The following is a 25,286-nucleotide window of genomic DNA, read 5'->3' on the forward strand; positions in this document are numbered from 1 at the left end:
TCACTCAACTGAAATCGCCCTAATGTCACCAATGGCCTACTAACCACCAAGAGCAAGCTACACTACTCTGTCCTCCTGAATCTGTCTTCCACCTTTGACACTGTGGACCATTCCCTCTTGTTACAGATCATCTCTTGGCATCACAGATTTGCCCCTATCCTGGATCTCGTCATATCTAACAGACCGAACATTCAGTGTCTTCCTCTCCCACACCACCTCCTCACCTCGCCCCCTGTCTGTCAGTGTTACCCAAGGCTCAGTTCTAGAGCCCTCTATCTCCATTTACACCTTCGGCCTGGGACCGCTCATAGAATCCCACGGTTTGCAGTATCATTTCTATGCCGATGACACGCAGAACCTGACATCACCTCCTTGCTTAACAAAATCCCACAAGGTCTGTCCGCTATTTCATCTTTTCTGCTTGCTTTCTAAAACTGAACATGGACGAAACAGAATTCATGATCTTTCCCCCATCTCACTCCACCCCTCCACCGGAGCTAACCATCAATGTTAATGGCTGCTCACTTTAACCAGTTCCGCATGCTCGGTGCCTCGGAGTGATCCTCGACTCTGCCCTCTCTTTCAAGCCACAAATCCAAGCCCTTGCCTCCTCCTGCCGACTCCAACTCAAAAATATTTCTCGGATCCGTTCATTCCTTGACCATGAAACTGCAAAAACGCTTGTGCACGCCCTCATCATCTCCCACCTTGACTATTGCAGCTTCCTTCTCTCTGGCCTCATCTCTAGCACTCTTGCACCACTCCAATCTATCCTAAATGCTGCTGCCCAACTAATCCACCTGTCTTCCCATTATTCCCCAGCCTCCTCTCTTCCAAGCCCTTCACTGACTTCCTATTGTCCAGAGGCTCCAGTTCCAAACCCTAACTATGACATACAAAGCCATCCACAACCTGTCTCCTTTCATCTGTGACATGGTCTCCTGGTACTTACCTACACGCAACCTTCGATCCTCTCAAGATCTCCTCTACTCCCCTCTTATCTCTTATTCCCACTACCGCATACAAGACTTCTCCCGTGCTTCCCCCATACTCTGGAACGCTAAACCCCAACACATCAGACTTTCACCTACCACAGAAACTTTCAAAAGGAACCGGAAGACCCACCTCTTCCAACAAACCTAAAACCTACAGTGATCTTCAGTCTAATGAACCGTTGCACGACTGGCTCTACCCTCTCCTAGTGTATCCTCACTCATCCCCTGTAGACTGTAAGCCCTCGTGGGCAGGGTCCCCTCTGTAATTGTGTGTGCCATGTATTGCTCATGTTTTATGTACTTGTAAAGCACCATGGAATAAATGGCGCTATAAAAATGAATAATAATTGGGATTTTGTGTGGTATCAACACCTAGTACCAAGTATTTCTGAAATATACCGTATTTTCCGGCGTGTAAGGCTGGTTTCACATTAGCGCTTTTTTAAGCGCACGCACGGTCGGGGGTAGCTCCGCCCCCGAGCCGGCTCTCTGCCCGGCGTGCCCGCCCCTTGCTTGTAGCGCCGCCTCCTAGCGCACAGCGGCGTCTGCGATCGGCGCACCCTATCTTTAGCATAGGGTGCGCAGATCGTGCGCAGGCCGTGCGCTAGTTGCGCTTTGACCTGCGCTGCGCACTTTTGACGGTGCGCCGTGTGCGCCAAAATCAAACTTCGGATTTTGGCTGTGCGCTAGGAGGCGGCGCTACAAGCAAGGGGCGGGCACGCCGGGCAGAGAGCCGGCTCGGGGGCGGAGCTACCCCCGGCCGTGCGTGCGCTTAAAAAGCGCTAATGTGAAACCAGCCTAAGACGACTTTTTAACCCCCCCCAAATCTGCTTAAAAGTCGGAGGTCGTCTTATATGCCGAGTGCATATGGCGGGGGAGTGGTCCCAATGAAGAAGGGAGGGTGTAGGTGGTGTTATCCCCTTTTATCTCATTGGTGGCAGCGGTGCGGCGGCTCCTTCAGCAGTGTGGCGGCTCTGTGCTGGGGGTCGGCGGCTCCTGTTTGTCCAGCGTGGGGGCGCTGTGCCGGGGGGTGGTGGCTGCGGCGGCTCTCTGTCCAGCATCGGGGCTCCTCCGGCATTTCACCATAGCCCGGAGCCGAGCTCAGATTCAGATCTCGTCCCGCAGCCGCCCCCCAGCACAGCGCCCTCACGCTGGACAAAGAGGAGCCGCCTCCAACACCCAGCACAGAGCCGCCACACTGCAGATGGAGGAGCCAACGATCCCCACAGCACAGAGACCCGCAGCACCGCTGCCACCAATGAGGTAAAAGGGGGATGATAACTCCACTTACACCCTCCCTTCTTCATCGGGACCACTCCCCCACCATATGAAGATTGCTCCGCACCCGGCATATAAGATGACAATCATATAAGAAGATCCCCCGACTTTTAAGATTTACTATTTTAACTGGAAAAGTTGGGGGGGTCGTCTTATACGCCGGAAAATACGGTAAAAGAAATGATACATGGTTTTCTAAATATTTCAAAAATATAAATCTAAAAATTGTGACGTGCAATTGTATTTACACCCCTAAGTCAATTCTATGTAGGACCGACTTTCGCTGCAATTACTGGTGCAAATCTTTTGGAGTATATTTGTACCATCTTTGCACATATAGTGACAGAAATGTTTGCCTATTCTTTGAACACTCACTCTAGCTCAGATTGTATGGAGACCGTCTTTTTCAAGTCTTGCCACAGATTCTCAATGGAATTTTGGTCTGGACCATGACTGGGACATTCACAGACATGGATATGCTTTGATCTAAACCATTCCATTTTACCTCTGACAGTATGTTTAGGGTCATTGTCCTGTTGGAATGTGAACATACGCCCTAGTCTGAAATCTTTTGCAGCCTCTAACAGGTTTTCCTCCAAAATGTACCTGTATTTAGCTCCATCATTCTTCCCATCAACCACCAGCTTTCTTGTCCCTGCAGAAGAAAAGCATCCCCACATGATACTGCCACCACCATGTTTGACAGTGGGGATGGTGTTTTCATGGTGATCTGCAGTGTTAGGTTTTATGCAACACATTACGTTTTTCATTTAACGCAAGAAGTTCTTTGGTCTCACCAATTCACAGACGAGGACCTTAATATACTATTTAAAAAGTAACTTTTATTAGTGAATCTAAAATTACTGGTGCACACAAAACCATCACCATAATATCAAAAAGAGAAAATAGAAAAAGGCCAAGGGAGGTGCCTGGCCCTAATCTAAATCTGAAATGCACCCAACCTGCCAGCGGAGGTTGGCACCCTATTCCTGCACAAATGGCACCCACGCTCCCTGTCAACTGTCCTTTCTACTCTTAGAAACCTTATATTGAGGGAATGAAAAACTAGCAAGAAGGAGTGTATCTATTGAACAAGATGTTATAAGGGGAGGGGTAGGACAGGTGTAGTAACGTTGCAGACTAAGGGATGATAGCTAAACTCACCCTTATCTGACCCTGCCTGTCAGCGGAGGTTGGCATCCTATTTAATCAAATGAAGAAATTGGCGCCTCCACTCCTCAATGGCTATCCCAAATAAAAGAATTTACATTTTTTTGCTGTGAATATCTACTTTGGTCTCACCTGACCAGAGCACCGTCTTACATACAGTCATGGCCAAAAGTTTTGAGAATGACACAAATATTATATTTTCACATGATCTGCTGGCCTCTGGTTTTTATGTGTGTTTGTCAGATGTTTTTATCACATACAGAAATATAATTGCAATCATATTATGAGTAGCCAAAGGATATATTGACAGTTAGAATGAGTTAATGCAGCAAGTCACTATTTGCAGTGTTGACCCTTCTTCTTCAGGACCTCAGCAATTCTCCCTGGCATGCTCTCAATCAACTTCTGGATCAAATCCTGACTGATAGCAGTCCATTTTTGCAAAATCAATGCTTTTATTTTGTCTGAATTTGAAGGTTTTTGTTTGTCCACCCGTCTCTTGATGATTGACCACAAGTTCTCAATGGGATTAAGATCTGGGGAGTTTCCAGGCCATGGTCCCAAAATCTTTGTTTTGTTCCCTGAGCCATTTAGTTATCACCTTTGCTTTATGGCAAGGTGCTCCATCATGTTGAAAAAGGCATTGTTGATCGCCAAACTGCTCTTGGACGGTTGGGAGAAGTTGCTCTTGGAGGACATTCTGGTACCATTCTTTATTCATGGCTGTGTTTTTAGGCAAGACACACATGAATGATTTCAGGATGCTTGACAGTTGGCATGAGACAAGACTGGTGGTAGCGCTCCAAGATTCTCCGCCTCACAGTGCGTGCAAATGCACTCACACCTGCCTGCTGCCATTCCTGAGCAAGCTCTGCACTGCTGGTAGCCCGATCCCACAGCTTAAACACTTTTAAGAGACGTCCTGGCGCTTGCTGGTCTTTCTTGGTCGCCCTGGAGCCTTTTTGGCAACAAGGGAACCTCTCTCCTTGAAGTTCTTGATGATGCGATAGATTGTTGACTGAGGTGCAATCTTTCTAGCTGCGATACTCTTCCCTGTTAGGCCATTTTTGTGCAGTGCAATGATGACTGCATGTGTTTCTTTAGAGATAACCATGGTTAACAGAAGAGAAACAATGATGCCAAGCACCAGCCTCCTTTTAAAGTGTCCAGTGGTGTCATTCTTACTTAATCATGACAGATTGATCTCCAGCCCTGTCCTCATCAACACCCACACCTGTGTTAATGGAGCAATCACTGAAACAATGTTAGCTGGTCCTTTTAAGGCAGGGCTGCAATGATGTTGAAATGTGTTTTGGGGGATAAAGTTAATTTTCTAGGCAAATATTGACTTTGCAAGTAATTGCTGTTAAGCTGATCACTCTTTATAACATTCTGGAGTATATGCAAATTGCCATTAGAAAAAATGAAGCAGTAGACTTTGTAAAAATTAATATTTGTGTCATTCTCAAAACTTTTGGCCATGACTGTATGCCATTTTAGGGAACACAGAATGTGGAAGAAGGTGCTCTAGTCAGATAAAGCGAAAGTAGAACTTTTTGGGCTAAATGCAAAAGGCTACATATGGGGGAAAACTAGCACTGCACCTCACGTTGAAAACACCATCCCCACCATCAAACAAGGTGGTGGCAGCATCATACTGTGGCAATGCTTCTCTTAAGCAGGGACAGAGAAGTTGGTCAGAGTTTATGGGAAGATTGATGGAGGTAAATACAGGGCAATCCTGGAGGTAAACCTGTTAGAAGCTTCAAAAAACATACCCAAAAAGACTTGCAGCCGTAATTGCAGCAAAAGAGTCCTACAAAGTATTAAAGGGTTTTCCGAGCTTTTCACATAATCTCTGCATATCTGGGCTGCAGAATGTTGACAATAAGTAATTTACCTTCTGTGGCCAGTCTGCACGGTTTCCAAGATATGATCTCTTGCTTGTAAGAAAAACGTCCAGGGGGTGTGTGTTCTGGCATTGAAATGAGAACTGGTCGTTTCCTCCTCACTAGTTTCACTTTCCATAGATCACTGTTCAGCGTGTGTCTGGGGGAGGAGCAGCTGGGTGGTTCTGCTCTCTGCACTGAGCCTGCTAGAGGGGGAGGATTTGTTACTGTGTGAGGAGGGCTAGGCTTCTTCATGTGGTCGGGGAGGGCCTGTAGCTATGGAAGGTGGGGTTGTTGCTATAGAGGGCATGTTTTTAGTAGAGTAGGAGGAAATGACCAGTTCTCATTTCAATGCCAGAACACACACCCCTGGACGTTTTTCTTACAGACAAAACATCATATCTTGGAAACCGTGCAGACTGGCCACAGAAGGTAAATTACTTTATTGTCAGCATTCTGCAGCCCAGATATGCACTGAGATTATGGGAAAAGCCCGGACAACCCCTTTAACTCAGGGGGGCTGAATAGAAAAGGACGTCACAATTTTCAGATTTATGTTTTTGAAATATTCAGAAAACCATGTATCATTTGCTTTACACTTCACAAATACTTGCTACTTTGTGTTGGAATATCACATAAAATTCAAATACAATACATTCAAAGGGAATCTGTTAGTGAGTTTTTGCTACCTCATCTGAGCAGCATGATGTATTCAAAGAGATCCTGAATCCAGTGATGTATCCCTGAGATTACTGAGTGCAGCGTTTCTCACACAATCAGAGCTTTTAGGTTTAGCATGCAGCAGAGCTGAGAGAGCTGCTTCCACCCACACCAGGCTTTGTATATACAATGGTTATAGACCTTGAGCTGCCTATCATAGGAGGGGGTGGAGTTGGACTACCAGGTGTATGGACGGCACGGTGACTCAGTGGTTAGCACTGCAGCCTTGCAGCATTGGGGTCCTGGATTCTAATCCCACCAAGGACAACATCTGCAAGGAGTTTGTATGTTCTCCCCGTGTTTGCATGGGTTTCCTCCGGGTACTCCGGTTTCCTCCCACATTTCAAAGACATACTGATAGGGAATTTAGATTGTAAACCCCATCGGGGACAGTGCCAATAATGTCTAAAGTGCTGTGGAATTAATGGCGCAATATAAATTAGTAAAAATAGATTAAATAAAATGTGCTGCCTTGTCCCAGCAATGATAAGCTCTTGGTGCTAAAAATATCATTACAACTAAACCAAACCTCAAGCTCTGACACTGGCATTTTAAGTACAGCAATCCTGCCAGGGCCACATGATTGTCGAGGTCCAATGTGTTGTCATGACTTCTGAATGCCTCCATAATTGCTATGTTGGTGCTCTTGGGGAGCCTGGGCACAAGCTTAGCTTTTTAAGACAAAATGATTTTTGGTATATAATGCAATGCTGCGATAATGAAACATTTACAATAAGCAAGCAGACGATTGCACTCTGAATTTTTTTTTTCCCATTTTAATGTGACGTAATGTAAAAATGGATGGTGGTGACATACATGATTTCACCACTCATGGTGTCCTGTGGACGCTGTGACTCACAGCTCTGTCGCCCTATGGGATTGAGGGCTTGCTGAGCTGTCAGAATTGTGAGTGACAGCTCTAACGCCCAATCTAAGGCAGAGGTGTGAGTATTGTGAATGACAGCTCAGCCGTCCAACCTGGCTGGGTCTGTGGGATCTCCTCCAGGTGTCATCCATTCTCGGTGATTACAGGGCTATTTAGCATTCTGACAATTGTCAGACCATTGCCAATTGTAGCTTTGCTCAAGTGGTGTGTGTGTTTGCTCTGTGCTCTTAGTTGTATACTGATCTCCGTTGCTGACCTTGGATTTACCTTTGACCATCTGTTTGACTTACCCCTTTGTGTTAATCCACTACCTTCCAGATACTCTGACCTCGGACTGTTGCCTGACTATGCTTTTGTCTTTTCCCTTTGACTATTATGAACCCTCTTGGTACTGACCCCGGACCACTTGACTGTCCTGTCTCATGATGAGTCCATGAGTAATGACTAGTTTCACATTGAGTAGTGACTAGCGTCACAGTGACATTCAAACTTGCAACTCATCTTGAGAAAACAAGCCCTTATCCAACGATTTCAATGGAAACTAAAAAAGGAATGACTGTTGGAAGAAGAGGAGGAAAAGATGAGAGCGTAAAACTGAAAATTGACTGTGATTGGATTGGGTTAAATAAACACTATTTTTTGTCTCCAAAGGAAATTTGTATTTATAGTGCAAGTGTTAGAGATCTTTGATGGAAGGTTAAACTATCACAAGCCAGACAGTGGTAATGATAACATGTAACACATGTATGCTGAGGTCACTGATTGGCGTCAGCGGTCACTTGGATATATGCAAAGTAATCGCTGCAGGCAAGTCGGCAAATGACAGCGGGGACCATCGGAGCGGCGGGGACTGAACAGGGGAGTATTGGGTATCAACACATTTCCTATTTATAGTCCATTTTTAAAATCCCTACAATCAGTAGTCGCTATCATGAGTTGTAATAAATGATTCAGTAATATCTCATGGTCTGTGATTCTCTTGTATTCCTTGTCCCAAAATAATAATTTAGCAGGTAGAAATATATTAATCCCATTGGTACAGGTAGCAGGTAATGGATTGCTTACATGGTATGGGTTCTCCGGGTTGAAATCTTGGACTCTCTCAGAAGATGGTCGGGTTTCGTTGACTTGTTGGGCACGGCGGTTTCCTTGTCGCCTGGTGTTGACCTCTTCTGCTGCAGCCTCAAACTGGTCCAGATTTAGGTTCTGAGCTTGCCTGACTTTCCTTCTAACATCCCTTTTACCCCGTGGATTTTCTAGACATGGAAATGCAAAGTATATTTAATAGCATTTAACAACACATAGGTCTTCTATATCATTTAGGTGATATATTCCATACATACTGCGGGGCTGGAGCCAAATTGACTTATAACTGAGCTGAACAGATGATTACATTGAATGTTAACAGATGTAGTAAGTGCTCATATGGCGACCGGGAAAGGATAGTAGTATCATCACTATCGGAATTCACTAATCAGATTGGGAGCAGTTTAGCAGCCTCGCTGGGCCTGCTATGTATGACACATTCACTATTACATTTTGGAATCACAGTTAATTATACATTATAGCACTTCTCCTGGTGAAGTAAACATCAAAGGTTAACTTCTAGAATGCTAATCCGCACAGCAGCTGATAGAATAGTCACAGTCTTGTTTCTAGGATTAGCAAATGACACTGCAGGTCTCTGCAGCAAAGCTCTTCTTCCCGGGAGACGCTATAATGAGGTGGGATAGAAAACATTTCTGGAAATTAAAATGCATCCCTTGGTAACATTTCACAGAGAAAACAGTCGTATTTTAAAGCAACTAGCTCAAATTAATTTTGTGATCAAAGATCTTCCTTCAAACCACATGTATCTATATCTGTTATCTATCTATTCTCATATCTATCTATTATCTGTCTATACTCATCTATTATCTATCTATCAGCTATCTATTATCTATCTATCTCATATCTATCTATCCATCTATCAGCTATTATCTATCTATATATCATCTTTCTATTTATCTATTATCTAAATATTATCATCTATCTATCATTGTTAGCACCACACCATACCAGTCCCTGTTGCACTCGTTCAAATCCTGTCAGCTGCATTCTTATACGAACTCTGCCTAGTGCACTCTGCTACAAGCTCAGCCTGCTGCACTCTGATACCAACGCTACCTGCTGCACCCTCCAATCTGTCCTACTGGGTCCAGCTGCTGTGAGTCCGTTGGTCTGTCCTGGAGTGGCACCTGGCGTCCATCAGGAGCCAAGCCTAATCTCACCATCAGAGGCTCTAATTAACAGTTTGGTGATCGCTTAGTCATGCCCTTCCAGGCTCTCCACGGTCCATGGCACAGTGGTTCCACAAACCACGTCCGTGACAATTATCTATCATATCTATCTAGCTATCTTTATTTATCTATCTAATATCTATTATCTGTCATTTATCTATTCTATTATCTACCATCTATCTATCATCTGTCGTCTATTATCTATATCGATCATCTATTATCTATCATCATCTATCATAATATCTAGCTGTCATCTATCTATTATCTATATATTATCTATTATCTATCATCTGTCTATTACATATTTATATATTATCTTTCTATATATTATCTATCTATCATCTCTTTATCATCTATTATCTATGATCTATCTATTATAACCTATTATCTATCATCTATCTATTGTCTATCATCTATCTATCATTTATCTATTATCTATCAATCTATCATCTATCTATTATCTATCATCTATCTCTCATCTATCTATTATCTATCATCTATTATCTATCTATCATTATTATTTATCATCTATCTATTCTATTATCAATTTTCAATCTCTATCATCTATCTATATATTATCTATGATCTATCCTCATATCTATCTCTTATCTATCTATCATCCATCTATCTATCTATAATCTATCTATCATCTACAGTTAGGTCCATATATATTTGGACAGAGACAACATTGTTCTAATTTTGGTTCTAGACATTACCACAATGAATTTTAAACAAGTTTAGACGTTCAGCTTTCATATGAGGGTATCCACATTAAAATTGGATGAAGGGTTTAGTAGTTTCAGCTCCTTTACATGTGCCACCCTGTTTTTATTGGGACCAAAAGTAATTGGACAGATTAAATAAAATGTTCATTTCTAGTACTTGGTTGAAAACCCTTTGTTGGCAAGGATTGCCTGAAGTCTTGAACTCATGGACATCACCAGACGCTGTGTTTCCTCCTTTTTGATGCTCTGCCAGGCCTTCAGCTCGTCTGCATTGTTGGGTCTGGTGTCTCTCATCTTCCTCTTGACAATACCCCATAGATTCTCTGTGGAGTTAAGATCAGGTGAGTTTGCTGGCCAATCAAGCACAGTGATACTGTTGTTTTTAAACCAGGTATTGGTACTTTTGGCAGTGTGGACAGGTGCCAAGTCCTGCTGGAGAATGAAATTTCCATCTCCAGAAAGCTTGTCGGCAGAAGGAAGCATGAAGTGTTCTAAAATTTCTTGGTAGACGGCTGCGCTGACTTTGGTCTTGATAAAACACAGTGGACCTACACCAGCAGATGACATGGCTCCCCAAACGAACACTGATTGTGGGAACTTAACACTAGACCTCAAGCAGCTTGGATTGTGTGCCTCTCCACTCTTCCTTCAGACTCTGGGACCTTGATTTCAAAGGTCTAGTGTGACGTATCCACAGTCAGTGATGGTTTCGGGAGTCATGTCATCTGCTGGTGTAGGTCAACTTTTTTTTATCAAGACTAAAGTCAGCGCAGCCGTCTACCAGGAAATTTTAGAGCACTTCATGCTTCCCTCTGCCGACAAGCTGTTGGAGATGGAAATTTCATTCTCCAGCAGAACTTGGCACCTGTCCACACTGCCCAAAGTACTAATACCTGGTTTAAAAACAACAGTATCACTGTGCTTGATTGGCGAGCAAACTCCTCTGACCTTAACCCGATAGAGAATCTATGGGGTATTGTCAAGAGGAAGATGAGAGACACCAGACCCAACAATAGATGAGCTGAAGGCTGCTATCAAAGAAACCTGTTACGAAACCTAGAGTGGACCCACTGATTCGCGGTACCGGCCGACCCTGGACAAGCTTGCCAGGTGGAACCAACCCCTATACAGGAGGAAGGTATACCGCAATAGCTAGTACCAGAGGATCGGTTTGAAGACAAGGAGAAGAATCGGTACTCTCCGAGAATGAGACAGAGCTGAGCAGCTGCAGAGAGACACGGGATCCGGGACAAGGCAGAGTTCACAGAGAGTTCGAGATCCTGGGCAGAGCAGAGCACATCCTGGCAGGTGTACAGGGACAGAGCAGAGCACGCACTGGAAGCGTACAGTGACCAATCAGAGCTGGACATGCACTGGAAGCGTACAGGGACAGCAGAGTAGAGCACGCACTTGAAGCGTACAGGGACAGAGCAGAGCATGCACTGGAAGTGAACAGGGGCAGAGCATGCACTTTAAACATACAGGGACCTGGGAGAACACCTACAGAGGCAAGTGCAGGAAATAATAATCAGGCGCCGAGGGACGGCCGAAGACGTCTGATATACCTTCCTCTGGGCACCCAGTGAGATCACTTCCAGGTCAGGATTCTTGCAGAAGACTAGTGCACCTGGCAAGCGCGCGGCAGAGGCCTAAGAGTGTGCATGCACGGACAACGAGGGAACTGGGAAGGCTACAAGGCTGGAAGTACAGTGACAGCATGGTGCGCCCTGATCCAAGCAGCCCGTCGGGAGACTGGAGCACGAGTGGACATTGACATGGCGGTAATACAACCTGGGCTTCCATAATACCTCCGAGAGGGCCACATGCTGATCGCCTCCATGCCACGCCGTATTGATTCAGTAATTGATGCCAAAGGAGCCCTGACCAAGTATTGAGTGTATTTACTGAACATACATTTCATACATCACTCTGTTTGTAATGACTATATAATGAGTTTCACTTTTTGTATTGAAGAACTGAAATAAATTAACTTTTTGATGATATTCTAATTTTTTGAGATGCACCTGTATCGTCTATCTATCTATCTATCTATCTATGTATCTATGTTTTAAAAAAAGAAAAACAGCACAGCTCAGTTAGAATAGGGTGCAAAGCCTCATAGGCACATACCAAACCTTCATATTTATATTACAACTGGTCAGTTGTTTGGTAGGCCTTGCACCCATTGTTTTCTTTTTTGGTCCTGTTATCAGGATTTTGCTCAGTAAACTGCAGTTATTGTAGTTGTAGTGTTGGGCAGGGCTTGCGCAGATTGATAGCATCCCTTGCCGATAGATGCTACTGCGCATGCACTGCCGCCATTTTGTTAAAGCAAAAAAAAAAAATGTCTCCAGCAAAATGGTGCTATTTTGCTGGAGTTAAGTTGAAACAAAAAATAAATAAAAACAACACAATATTAACTGCGCAAGTGCAGTGTTTAACCCCTTTACCCCCAAGGGTGGTTTGCACGTTAATGACCAGGCCAGTTTTTACAATTCTCACCACTGTCCCTTTATGAGGTAATAACTCTGGAACGCTTCCATGCATCCCGGTGATTCTGACATTGTTTTCACGTGACATATTGTACTTCATGATAGTGGTAAAATTTATTTGATATGACTTGCATTTATTTGTGGAAAAAAATGGAAATTTGGCAAAAATTTTGAAAATTTAGCAATTTTCCAACTTTGAATTTCCATGCCCTTAAATCAGAGATATGTCACATAAAATACTTAATAAGTAACATTTCCCACATGTTTACTTCACATCAGCATAAATTTGGAACCATTTTTTTTTATTAGGAAGTTATAAGGGTTAAAAGTTAAAGCAGCAATTTCTCATTTTTACAACATCATTTTTTTCTTAGGGACCACATCACATTTGAAGTCACTTTAAGGGGTCTATATGATAGAAAATACCCAAAAGTGACACCATTCTAAAAACTGCACCCCTGAAGGTGCTCAAAACCACTTTCAAGAAGTGTCACGATCCATTTTTGGATTTGTGGCAGCTCTGGTTCCTCTCAGTTAAAAATTTTTTTCCTTTTGGACCATCGGGGGTTAATGTCAGTTTTTCCCACCTCTGGCAATCTGATGTAATTGCATTGCTGCTGGATCAGCTGATGTTGGCAGTGAGCACTCCCGCCATCCTTTAAAAGGTCATCTTATGCATCAGCTGACTGTTGGTGATACAGTTCCTTTCTGGAGATCAGCCTAGCAGGAGCAGCTCTCTGGTGTCAGTCACTTCTGGTGTTGGGAGTTCAGTTGCTGTTGTTATCTGCAGTGGAGCTTAGCAACAGTGTACATAAGCTAAGTGTGGTGTTTTTGTTACCTTGTTCCTTTGGTGTTTGTCACTTCCCCCTATGTGAATTATTCTGCATAGGTGAGGCTAGTGCTCCTTGCCGGCACTAGTCAGGGCAGTATTAGGTGACTACTAGGGATGAGGTGTCCTGACGGCGGCGGAGGGAAGAACCCACATAAGGCTTTAGGTGAGTGTAGGGACAGTCTCAGGTTGGGGCTCATGTGGTGACCATCCCGCATTCCCTATTGGTAGGGCCTTCCTCTCCCCTATTCCATCTCCGTTGTGTGTGTTGTGCCGTTAGCTGACCGACCATCCGTTGGGTCAAGTCACTCTGTGACAAGAAGTTTATTAACCCTTCAGGTGCTTCACAGGAATTTTTGGAATGTTTAAAAAAATGAACATTTAACTTTTTTTCACTAAAAATTTACTTCAGATCCAATTTTTTTTATTTTACCAAGGATAACAGGAGAAATTGGACCCCAAAAGTTTTTGTCTAATTTGTCCTGGTACCCCATATATGCAGGTAAACCACTGTTTGGGCACATGGCAGAGCTCGGAAGAGTGCCGTTTGACTTTTCAATTAAAATTGGCTGAAATTGAGATTGGACGCCATGTTGCATTTGGAGAGCCCTGATGTGCCTAAACAGTGGAAAACCCCCACAAGTAGCACCGTTTTGGAAACTAGACCCCCTAAGGAACTTATCTAGATGTATGGTGAGTACTTTGAACCCCCAAGTGCTTCACTGAAGTTTATAACGTAGAGCCGTAAAAATAAAAAATCATTTTATCCACAAAAGTGATCTTTTCGACCTCAATTTTTTATTTTCCCAAGGGTAACAGAAGAAATTGGACCCCAAACGTTATTGTGAAAATTGTCCTGAGTACATTGATACCCAATATGTGGGGATAAACCACTGTTGGGGCGCATGGCAGAGCTCAGAAGGGAAGGTGCGCCAGATTTTACTGTTATGGTTTTCCGATGCCATGACCCACTGGGAGAACCCATGAGGTGCCAAAACAGCAGAACCCAGGGTCTCCTCTCCTCCAGACCCTGGGTACTATCCACACATGAAGCGCTCACTTTACGCATGGTGGGCATAGCCACATGCGGAAAGTGAGCGTTTCAATACAATACTATAGTGGCGGAATCGCCGCAATTCTGCAGATTTAATGGACATGCTGCAGATTTTATCGTGATGCGATTCCGCAGCGGCAAAATCCGCAGCATGGGCACAGCAATTGCAGAATCCCATAGGATTGCATGGGAATGCGTTTTATTATGCGTTTCCGCTGCGGGAAAAACGCAGCGGAAACGCTTAAAAAACACAACGTGGGAACTCAGCCTTAGGCTGATAAGGGGCCATGGATATTGACCCCCCCTAGCCTAAAAATAGCAGCCCACAGCTGCCCAGAAAAGGCACATCTATTAGATGTGCCAATTCTGGCACGTTGTCCCGCTTTTCTCACTTGCCTTGTAAATGTAGTAAGTGGGGTAATATTTTTGGGGTTGATGTCACCTTTGTATTGTCAGATGAGGTGACATCAAGCCCACGGCTTAGTAATGGAGAGGCGTCTATAAGATACCCATCCATTACTAATCCTATAGTTGTATGGTAAATAGAGACACAGCCAGAATAAAGACCTTTATTTGAAAAAAATGACAGACTCCTTTATTAATCTCAACTAAACCATACTTAAAATCAAGCCTAATTCAAACAAAGCCCTCGATCTCCTGTAATAAAAATAAAATAAAAAAGCAATCCAAGTCTGGGGGCCTATATCAATGGCCCCTTACCAGCCTGAGAATAACAGCCCCCAGCTGTCTGCTTTAGCAAGGCTAGTTGTAAAAAAATGGGGGGAACCACATGCCGGTTTTTTAAAATTATTTAAAAAAAAAAAAAAAAAACAGCGTAGGGACCCCTACCAGCTTTGCTGAAGCTGACAGCTGAGGGTTGCAGCCCCCAGCTGTGAGTTTTGTCTGGCTGGTTCTAGAAAATATGGGGGGGACCCACTCTATTTTTTCTTAATTTCCGTATTTACAGCGCAGGAGCGGCAGATGAATACTCCTCTATCCGCCGCTCCTGCTGTCTCTGTTATTAGCAGCAGCATGGGTAGGCTGATGGGAGTAATAGTCCCATCAGGTGCTGCTGCTTGCTGTCTCTTTTATTACTTAAATGTAACTCTCACCATTCTCCCCTAATCTCGCCGATCGCCGGCAGAGCAAGGGAGAATGATGAGAGCCTTGTTCACACCTGGTGCCAGGGAACAGCGCTTACTGTAGCGATTCTTCCCTGGCGCCTGTCCTTATGGTACTGATGCGGCACACGCATGCCACATGTGTTCCACAAGTATTACACACACGGACACTGACATCTCCAGTACCGGAAATATCAGGATGTGGCCTTATAGCATTTTTTTTGCTTGGCAGCTGTCACATGCTAAAAGACGCTTTTTATTGCAAAAAATAGTTTTTGCATCACCACATTTTGAGAGCTATAATTTTCCCATATTTTGGCCCACAGAGTCATGTGAGGACTTTTTTTTTGCGGGACGAGTTGATGTTTTTATTGGTGCAATTTTTGGACACATTACTTTTTTTGATCGCTTTCTATTCCAATTTTTGGGAGGCAGAATGAACAAAAACCAGCAATTCATGAATTTCTTTTTGTTTGGGGTGGGGGGGTTGGGTTATACCATACTGTGTGTGGTAAAATTGATAAGGCAGGTTTTTTTTTGGGTCAGTATGATTACAGAGATACCTAATTTATATTTTCTTAAATGTTTTGCCGCTGTTTGCTTTATAGAAAAAATAATTATTTTTGCATCGCTTTATTCTGAGAGCTGTAATGTTTTTATTTTTCCGTTGATGGAGTTGTATGGTGGCTCGTTTTTTGCAGGACACGATGACATTTTCAGCGGTACCTTGTTTATTTATATCCATCTTTTTGTTTGGCGGTATGATGATAAAGCATTGCTTTTTGCCTTGTTTTTTTTTAATGATGTTCGCTAAAGGGGTTAACTAGTGGGACAGTTTTGTAGGTCGGATCGTTGCGGACGCGGTGATACCAAATATGTGTACTTTTATTGTTTAGATTTTTTTTTCATTCAAATATTTATTTAGTGATAGAATATATATTGATTATTATTATTATTATTATTATTTTTTTGCAAATATTTTTACAATTTGTTTTTTACGTTTCCTAACTTTTTAACTTTGTCCCACTATGGGACAATCATTTTTTGCAGGCTGATCTTTTCGATAGCATGCAGATGAAGCAGCATCTGCATGCCATGGAAGCTGCCAACCCTGCACTGACAGGGAGACTTGCTGATCATACACTGCGCATGATCAACAAGTTTCCTTGCTCTGGTGACCTGGATGTCGTCGTGACGACATCAGCTCACCATGGCAACGATCGGGTCGACGCATCACGCCGTGGGGTCTCCAATCCAAAGGCATAGGGGTGGTCAGCCCTGTGCCAGCTTCCGGAATGCTACGATCTTGTTTGATCGCAGTATTTTGGGGGTTAAAGTGCCGGGAGCGGTCTGTGACCGCTCCTGGCACCTAATGGTGGGTGTCAGCTGTGAGAATCATAGTAAAATAACTGCAAGAAATTGCATCAGTTCATTAAGCCAGTAGATGTGGTTAGTGGCCCGTACCTAGCTATGTTTGACATACTGAGATCTTCTAACATGATGAAGAAAACTCTGTGTACCATGGCAAGTCCTAGTCAGCTGAATCCATGTAATGCCCTATGTGCACTGCTAGACTTTAGAGATCTACAGCGAACCTATGGCAGCAAACACCAGTAAAAATTACAATGGCAGATATAATTTTAAAAATTATTTCACTTTAAAGAAGCCTTCCCATGAAGTTTATTTTCTGTGTATTAGTGTACTCACCATGCGCAACTCTCTCCGGTGTCCAGCGCCGTTCGGCTCCTCTTCTCAGTGATGTCACTACTCTTCATACTCTCCGAGTCACTGTATTCTCTTTACAATGTAAGCCTATGGCGTCTCGTTCTGAAACTCTATAGACTTACATTGTAAGGCTACGTTCACACATAGCGGAACTCTCACGGAAGTTACCGCGAGAATTCCGACATTCCATTCCGCGGGAAAATCGCATTTTAAATTCCTGCAATTTTCCCGTGGAAAAACTAGCGATTTGCAAGCGCAATTAGCTTGCAGAATGCTAGAGTTTTTCAAGCGATCTGGAGAACGGATTGACAGGTTCGTCACACTTGTCAAACATAGTGTTTGACAAGTGTGACCAACTTTTTACTACTGATGCTGCCTATGCAGCATCAGTAGTAAAAGATAAAATGTAAAAAATAAAAAATATTGTTATTCTCACCTTCCGGCGTCCCGCACAGCCTTCCCGCCTCTCTCCACGCTCCCGGTCCTAGTAATCCTTTGTGCCAATGACCGCGAGAAGTTGCGCTCCCGCGGCGTCATCGCGAATGACCGCGAGACGTCACGCTCCCGCGAGATCGCAACGTCATCGCGGTTATTCTCGCAAAGGATTACTGGGATCGGGAGCGTGGAGAGAGGCGGGAAGGCTGCGCGGGACACCGGAAGGTGAGAATAACAATATTTTTTATGTTAATTCTATTTTTTACAGGGATATGGTACCCAGAGCCCGGAGGACAGTCTCCTCTCCTCCGGACCGTGGGTACCATCCGCAAATGTTCTGCTTACTTTTCACATGGTGGGCACAGCCACATGCGGAAAGTAAGCAGAACAATGCATTCCTATGTGGGTGGAATCGCCGCGATTCCGCTAAATTAATGAGCTGCGGAAAAAAACGCAGCATTAGCACAGCATTGCAGAATCCCATAGGATTGCATGGGATGCTTTTTTTTCGTGGCAAAATTGCGCGTTTAAAGCTGCCGCGAAAACGCGAAAAAACCGCGACATGTGAACTCAGCCTAAAACCCGTGTCCGGGTCACGTAGAGCAGCATGACTCAGAGAGTTTGGGAGAGCGGTGATGTCACTGAGAAAAGGAGCGGAATGGCGCTGTATGCTGGAGAAACTGGCTGTAGTTGAGTATATTAACACACATATACACAGATTTAGTTAAACCACCCTCATGTTAGGGCATCTTTACATGAAAACTTGTTTGTCGCTGTAGGGCAGTGAAATGACTGAATATCCAGATGGGCTCTACAGTCGGACACGTTTTCTGTACGTGAATGCTCATCCTACCAGCTATATTAGTATTTTCCTGTTGAGTTCTTGATGCTATCAATACTGAAGACACTTGCAGAGGTAGTTTAGCTCTGGAAAGCTTATAAATGGAATATTCACCTTTGGGATATGTTGGTTGGAGCCAGAAGATGGGAAGATCTGCGCACAGTTCCAGGATCTTTGTGCTCAGGAAGCTGTTATCCTTTACAGGCTGGTCTGCAGCCACCCAGATAAGAGAATTTTCATCAAACTTAGCTGGCATGACTTCATCTTCCTGGCGAGATATAATAATAATAATAATAATCTTTATATAGCGCTAACATATTCCGCAGCGCTTTACAGTTTGCACACATTATCATCACTGTCTATATATTCCCTAGTCAGTATGTCTTAGGAGTGTGGGAGGACACCGGAGTGCCCAGAGGAAACCCACGCAAACACGGGGAGAACATACAAACTCCTTGCAGATGTTGTCCTTGATGGGATTTGAACCCAGGACCCAGTGCTGCAAGGCTGCAGCGCTAACCACTGAGCCACCGTGCTGCCCGTATATAGAAGACATGTAAACTATAAAGCCCAATATGTACGTGTGTATAATGCTTGGAGTTTATTTGACTAGTTTATTATTAATGTGTGATGTAAGTGTTTGTGTGCTGATATTAGGGGCGCACATTTCTCAAAGAGAGCAAAGGGTTTTATTTCTTATCTTCCACTTATGCAAATGGAAATTTAAGTAAAGTGTAACACTGTTTCTCAAACTAGGTCTTGATTTTGTATCTATAAATTTAAACCAGCATACTTTAAAAATGAAATATGAGCTGATAGAATATAGGCCACATGAGTCTCTACGTGAAGTATTCAGCGGTGGCAATCCTTGTGGACTGACCTTAATGTGAGTGTGCTCTAGACGAGCGTGTGCAGCGGTTATTGTGATTTTTCACGTTTAAATATACTGCTTCAGATAATAGATTGTTACTAAGGATAAAGATGACAGATTCACTCTTTTTCCTTACCGCCATAAGGTTCTTTGTATATATTGTAACAACACATTTCACGGTTCCTTCGTTAGAGCTCATTCACACATCTGTTTTTCACATACGAGTTCTATCCGTTTTTCCCTTATTGATCTCTTACCTAGTGTAGTCTATAGGGGATGTTCACATGTCAAATTGTTATGTGGATTGAGTGATATACGCAAAATCGCAGAAACATGTCCAAGTGTCGGATCAAAATTTACAATGCAATTCTATGGGTCCATGAAAAAAAATGACATTGCTTGGATTCCATTCAAGTGCTGTCCATTTTTCACGGCCTACTAGATAGGAGAAGGTAGGGAAATATTTTTTTTTCCTGCTATTTCTGTTGTACAAGAAAAGCTTCATCCTTCAGCAGGTTTTTCTCATATGGAAAAAGAGGTTTCTCAAGCTCCTCATATCAAACAGTCTGGGAAAATTGATGCCATCCGTGTGCTGTCTAATTTTGTGACAGACTCATAGACTTGCATTGGCAATTATGATCAGATACTTAAATCAATATTGGATAGGCCTCTATGCTTCTGTGCTGACCACTCGGACAGAAAAAAAAAATCGTACATGTGATCTACCCTGTAGACTATCATGGGTATAAGGACTGTCCATGAAATTCACGTATAGCACTTGTATGCGAAAAGCTGATGGCTCAGTGAGCCCTAACTTGTATAGTAATGTGGACAGAAACAATTCTTCATGCTTTAATACTTCTTAGGTCAGGATCAGACTTGCGAGAATCTCGGACGAGTCTCGCACCTCAATACCCGGCACTGCCGCCGGCACTCGGGAGCAGAGCGTGCGGCTGCATGTATTTCTATGCAGCCACACGCTCCGCTCCCGAGTCCCAGCGGCAGTGCCGGGTATTGATGTGCGAGACTCGTCCGAGTTTCTTGCATGTCTGACCCCGGCCTTATGGTGAAGAACGAGAAGTCTATCTCAAGCCCTACACAGACTATATTAGTTGCACCTGTGATATGTACAAACTTAACACTGATGATTACTATTCCATGACATTACAGTTTGGGATTTATAATAGTCCATAAAGATAACTCTTATTTCACTAGATATGCTAGTTGGCCATCAGGAATTCCCACTCAAGAATTCTTGGGACCAATAACGCCATTGTACATATCATTATGTGATCATTTGGAAAGAATTACACGCAAGAGAAAAAAAATGCACCAGACGTTGCACAAGTATAATGGTTGAAAAATCAGAAAACGTAACAGAACCCTGTGGTCACATTGATTTTTTTTTTTGTCAGAGAATTAGATTTGATAGCCACCAGGTAAGGGCTTCAGAGTTGATAGATATTTACTGAGGTATGACCATTATAGAGGTAACCCCGCCCCCCAAAGTGATTTTACACATGCCAGATATTTTGATTCCTTTTTTTTTGCACCATTTTACTAAATATGTGATTTTTTTTTGCATTTAAAGGCTCAAAAATAAAGTACGATACATTTTATTGTGCAGCACTTAGAGTTTAAAGCAAAAAATTGGCAATGAATACTACAAAACAAGCATTAGAAGTGAGTTAAAACCCCCCAAATATGATGAATCAGTGCCATTGACTATAAAATGCCCGCTGCCACGTTTGGTCTCTGCTTCTTGACTCCAGATTGAAATTTACTCGGGGGCATTTTATTCTGGACTGAGGAACGAACAGTGACAAAGATACAAGATTTCGCAGGACTCCGATCCTACTCCTGGCTAAACTGTTTTTCATCCCTGCCGTTATCCTTGTACAATATGTGTATACGATTGATCAGAACATGACGCCTTGTGCACCCAGACATAATAGAAAATATTCTTCTTTGGTTTACGTCTATTCATGTTTTTTTTTCTTCCGAGTTTGCACAAGATTGACACCAATTTATTCCAAACTATGATTTTTGTTCATCATTATGTTGCTAAATTCTCTTCTGACTCGTTCTTTTTCTGTGTTTTCTTAGAAAATAAGGACATTGGAATTTCTGCACTGGAATTTTAAATTTCTGACACAGTGTATGTTCTCTCGTGTCTGCATGTGTTTCTTCCTATTCTGCCTGGTTCCTCCCATGCTCCAAACACATACTGATAGGGAATTTAGATTGCGGGCCCCAATGGGGACAGTGATGATGATGTATGTAAAGCGCTGCGGATAATGATGGTGCTATAGCCATGACGCAAGCATAATAAATAAGTAATGGATCTCAATTGTATTTATGTATCACAGTACAGAAAAGACTATAGGAAGAGTTAACAGTAGAGTTGAGCGACTTTTGGTTTTTTAGGGTCGCGTTTCGTTTCGTGAAACCCGACTTTTCCAAAAGTCGGGTCGAGCAAGATCGTCCGATTATAGGGAAAAGTCGGGGTCGTCCCGAAACATGAAACCCAATGTGAGTCAATGGGGAATAAAAGTCGGCAGTGAGAGGAGGACAGGAAACACACCTACAGTGCCCATTTGAATGCCAAAAGCATCAATTCTTCTTTCTTAAGCTTGCCAACCTTAATTAACTTCATAATACAAGTTACGCACTGAAAAATGGGGGTTATTTGGCTACAAACTGTGGGGGGGGAGGGCTGGCTCCAGGTTTTCATGTGCCCTGGGCGAAAGAGCGCCCCTTTAACACATACCACAACTCATCATGCTCCGATACGGCAGAGAAATAGCGGTATAGTCCAATGAAAAATACCTCACTTTTTACATCTCATGACGAGGCCCATCTATTTCTCCATACAGAATCATTGGTCCCATATAATGTTTGAAACAGTATATGATGAGCTCCACATAATGCTACAGTATATGTTGGTCCCCATGGATGAAGCTCCACTGTCTTATGGGCCCAAATAATGCTCCAAACATAATGGGCCCCATTTCTAATGCTCTAGTGTATAATGGGCCCTGTAAATGCTGCTCCAGTGTCTGATGTCCACCTTTGGAATGTTCCAGTGTATGGTGGGCCCCATCTATCATTCTCCAGAGTATAGTGCTCCCCAAAAACTGCTGTCCCAACATTGAAAACAATCAAATAAGTCTCCTCGCTAGGGAATCCCTGTACTTGTCTGGACAGGTGCTGTAGCTTGCTTAACAGCTCGCCAGCCGTTCTAACGCCCAGTATGGATTACACGTGATTGCACAAAGGTGAGAAAGGGTACCGTATCCCCAGATAACATGTATGGATAGCGTACACATTCAAAATATATGTCTCAGGAGGCAGGCTCAGACGGTGTTAGGCCCAGTATGGATTGCACGTGATTGCACAAAGGTTAGAAAGGGTACCGTATCCCCGGATAACATGTATGGATAGCGTACACATTCAAAATATATGTCTATACAGCATGAGGCAGGCTCAGACGGTGTTAGGCCCAGTATGGATTGCACGTGATTGCACAAAGGTTAGAAAGGGTACCGTATCCCTGGATAACATGTATGGATAGCGTACACATTCAAAATATATGTCTGTACAGCATGAGGCAGGCTCAGACGGTGTTAGGCCCAGTATGGATTGCACGTGATTGCACAAAGGTTAGAAAGGGTACCGTATCCCTGGATAACATGTATGGATAGCGTACACATTCAAAATATATGTCTCAGGAGGCAGGCTCAGACGGTGTTAGGCCCAGTATGGATTGCACGTGATTGCACAAAGGTTAGAAAGGGTACCGTATCCCCGGATAACATGTATGGATAGCGTACACATTCAAAATATATGTCTATACAGCATGAGGCAGGCTCAGACGGTGTTAGGCCCAGTATGGATTGCACGTGATTGCACAAAGGTTAGAAAGGGTACCGTATCCCTGGATAACATGTATGGATAGCGTACACATTCAAAATATATGTCTATACAGCATGAGGCAGGCTCAGACGGTGTTAGGCCCAGTATGGATTGCACATGATTGCACAAAGGTTAGAAAGGGTACCGTATCCCTGGATAACATGTATGGATAGCGTACAAATTCAAAATATATGTCTCAGGAGGCAGGCTCAGACGGTGTCAGGCACAGTATGGATTTGACGGCCCAGATTACACAGCGGAGGAGCAGGGAGAGGTAAAGATTGCAAATGCTGGGGCCCTGCCCAAGCAAGGGGGGCCCACTCGTGGGCGTCGGTACTGGCACTGGGCCCCTCATAGTACAGCGGTGTGTCTGACGGCGGGTGTGCACCACCACCGTCAGAGACACTTGATTGCACTATGAGGGACCCTGTGCCAGTGCCCGCGCCCAAGAGTCGGCCTACCCACCTGTCCAGGGCAACGGCACTCGCACGGTGTCGTGCGGTAGGTGGTGACCCCGGCCATGGGGGGGGGAGGCAGCACAGTTAGGGAGTTTTAGAAAGTGGCATATGTTGATGTTGGACATTCAGCTGATGCAAAAGGCGAAATAGGTGAAGTACCAGGAAGAGGTGGACCAAAGCAAGCCATTTTTCTGTCACCCTATGTGTCATCAGGGGAAGGTGGGACAAAATCCTTGGAAACCCATGCGTGGTTCATTTTAATGAAGGTTAGATCATCCACATTTTGGGTTGACAGACGGGTCCTTTTTTCTGTCAGGATTGATCCAGCTGCACTGAAGACTCTTTCCGATAGCACACTTGCAGCTGGGCAAGCGAGCTCCTGTAAGGCATATTGGGCCAATTCAGGCCAGGTGTCCAGTTTAGCGGCCCAATAGTCAAAGGGGAATGACCTGTGTGGGAGAACATCGATATGGGAGGAAAAGTAGTTTGTAACCATAGTTGACAACTGCTGTCTCCTGTCACTTTCCATCGATGCAGTATTACCAGTTGTGTGAGCGGTATTTGAAAAATCAGTCCACAACATTGTCATGAAACCCCTGTCTCCAACGCCACTTCTGCTGTGTGCACCACGAACACCTCTGCCAAGCTGCCCCCGGCCCGTACGGCTCGTGTGAGAACCATCACCGCTGCTGTGTGCTGGGAATGCCTCAAGCAACCGATTTACCAGAGTTGCTTGTTTATTAGCCAATATTAGGTCAAGGTTCTCCTGTGGCATGATGTTTTGTAATTTGCCTTTATAGCGTGGATCCAGGATGCTGGCCAACCAGTAGTCGTCATCGTTCATCATTTTGGCAATGCGGGGGTCCCTTTTTAGGATCCGCAAGGCATAATCTGACATGTGGGCCAATGTTCCCGGTGTCAATGATGCACTGCGAGTGCTGGGTGGAGGAGCACTTTCTGGCAAATCCACATCCCTCCAGTCACGCAAAAACCCTGTACCAGACCTTGCCACGCCAACATTTTCACTTGCCCCATGAGATGCATCCTCCTCCCCTAAGTAATCATCCCCATCATCATCCTCCTCCTCCTCTTCTTCCTCCACCTCGTCCAGGAGAGGTCCCTGAGCAGACAATGGCTGAATGTCATCAAGGATTCCCTCCTCCTCTTCCTCCTCATCAACATTGGCTGCAGACGCCTGCTCCTTAAGGTGCGTCAAAGTTTGCATGAGCAGACGCATAAGTGGGATGCGCTTACCAGCCGTGTGCATTCCTCAAAACACTGAAGGACTTTACAAAGGTCTTTCAGCTTCGACCACTGCACACCTGTCAACTCCATGTCTGCTCTCAAAGTGCCTGGCCGTGTATCCTCCCACAAATGCATTATGGCCTGCCTCTGCTCGCACAGCCGCTCCACCATGTGCAGGGTGGAGTTCCACCTTGTTGCAATGTCGATAATGAGGCGGTGGTTGGGAAGGTGGAGCAATCGCTGCAGCTTCTGCATACGAACGGAGTGTACAGGCGACCGGCGGATGTGCGCGCACAGTCTTCGCACCTTCTGGAGCAGGGCTGTTAACTCCGGATAATTTTTGAGGAAGCACTGCACC

General features: G+C 44.1%; 1 protein-coding gene across 1 annotated transcript in view; it reads right to left on the reverse strand.

The window, feature by feature from the left end:
• CNMD (chondromodulin) overlaps positions 1-25,286 on the reverse strand; it is a 125,066-nt gene that overhangs the window by 14,077 nt on the left and 85,703 nt on the right. The window contains exons 5-6 of the mRNA XM_073580344.1: positions 18,554-18,707; positions 8,004-8,194 (exon numbers count right to left, since the gene is read on the reverse strand). Coding sequence (XP_073436445.1) covers positions 8,004-8,194; positions 18,554-18,707 — 345 coding nt within the window. The remainder of the gene's footprint in view (positions 1-8,003; positions 8,195-18,553; positions 18,708-25,286) is intronic.

This window comes from Dendrobates tinctorius, unplaced genomic scaffold (assembly GCF_039654945.1).
Source record: "Dendrobates tinctorius isolate UK_male_01 unplaced genomic scaffold, ASM3965494v1 ptg000064l, whole genome shotgun sequence".
NCBI classification, from domain to species: Eukaryota; Metazoa; Chordata; class Amphibia; order Anura; family Dendrobatidae; genus Dendrobates; species Dendrobates tinctorius.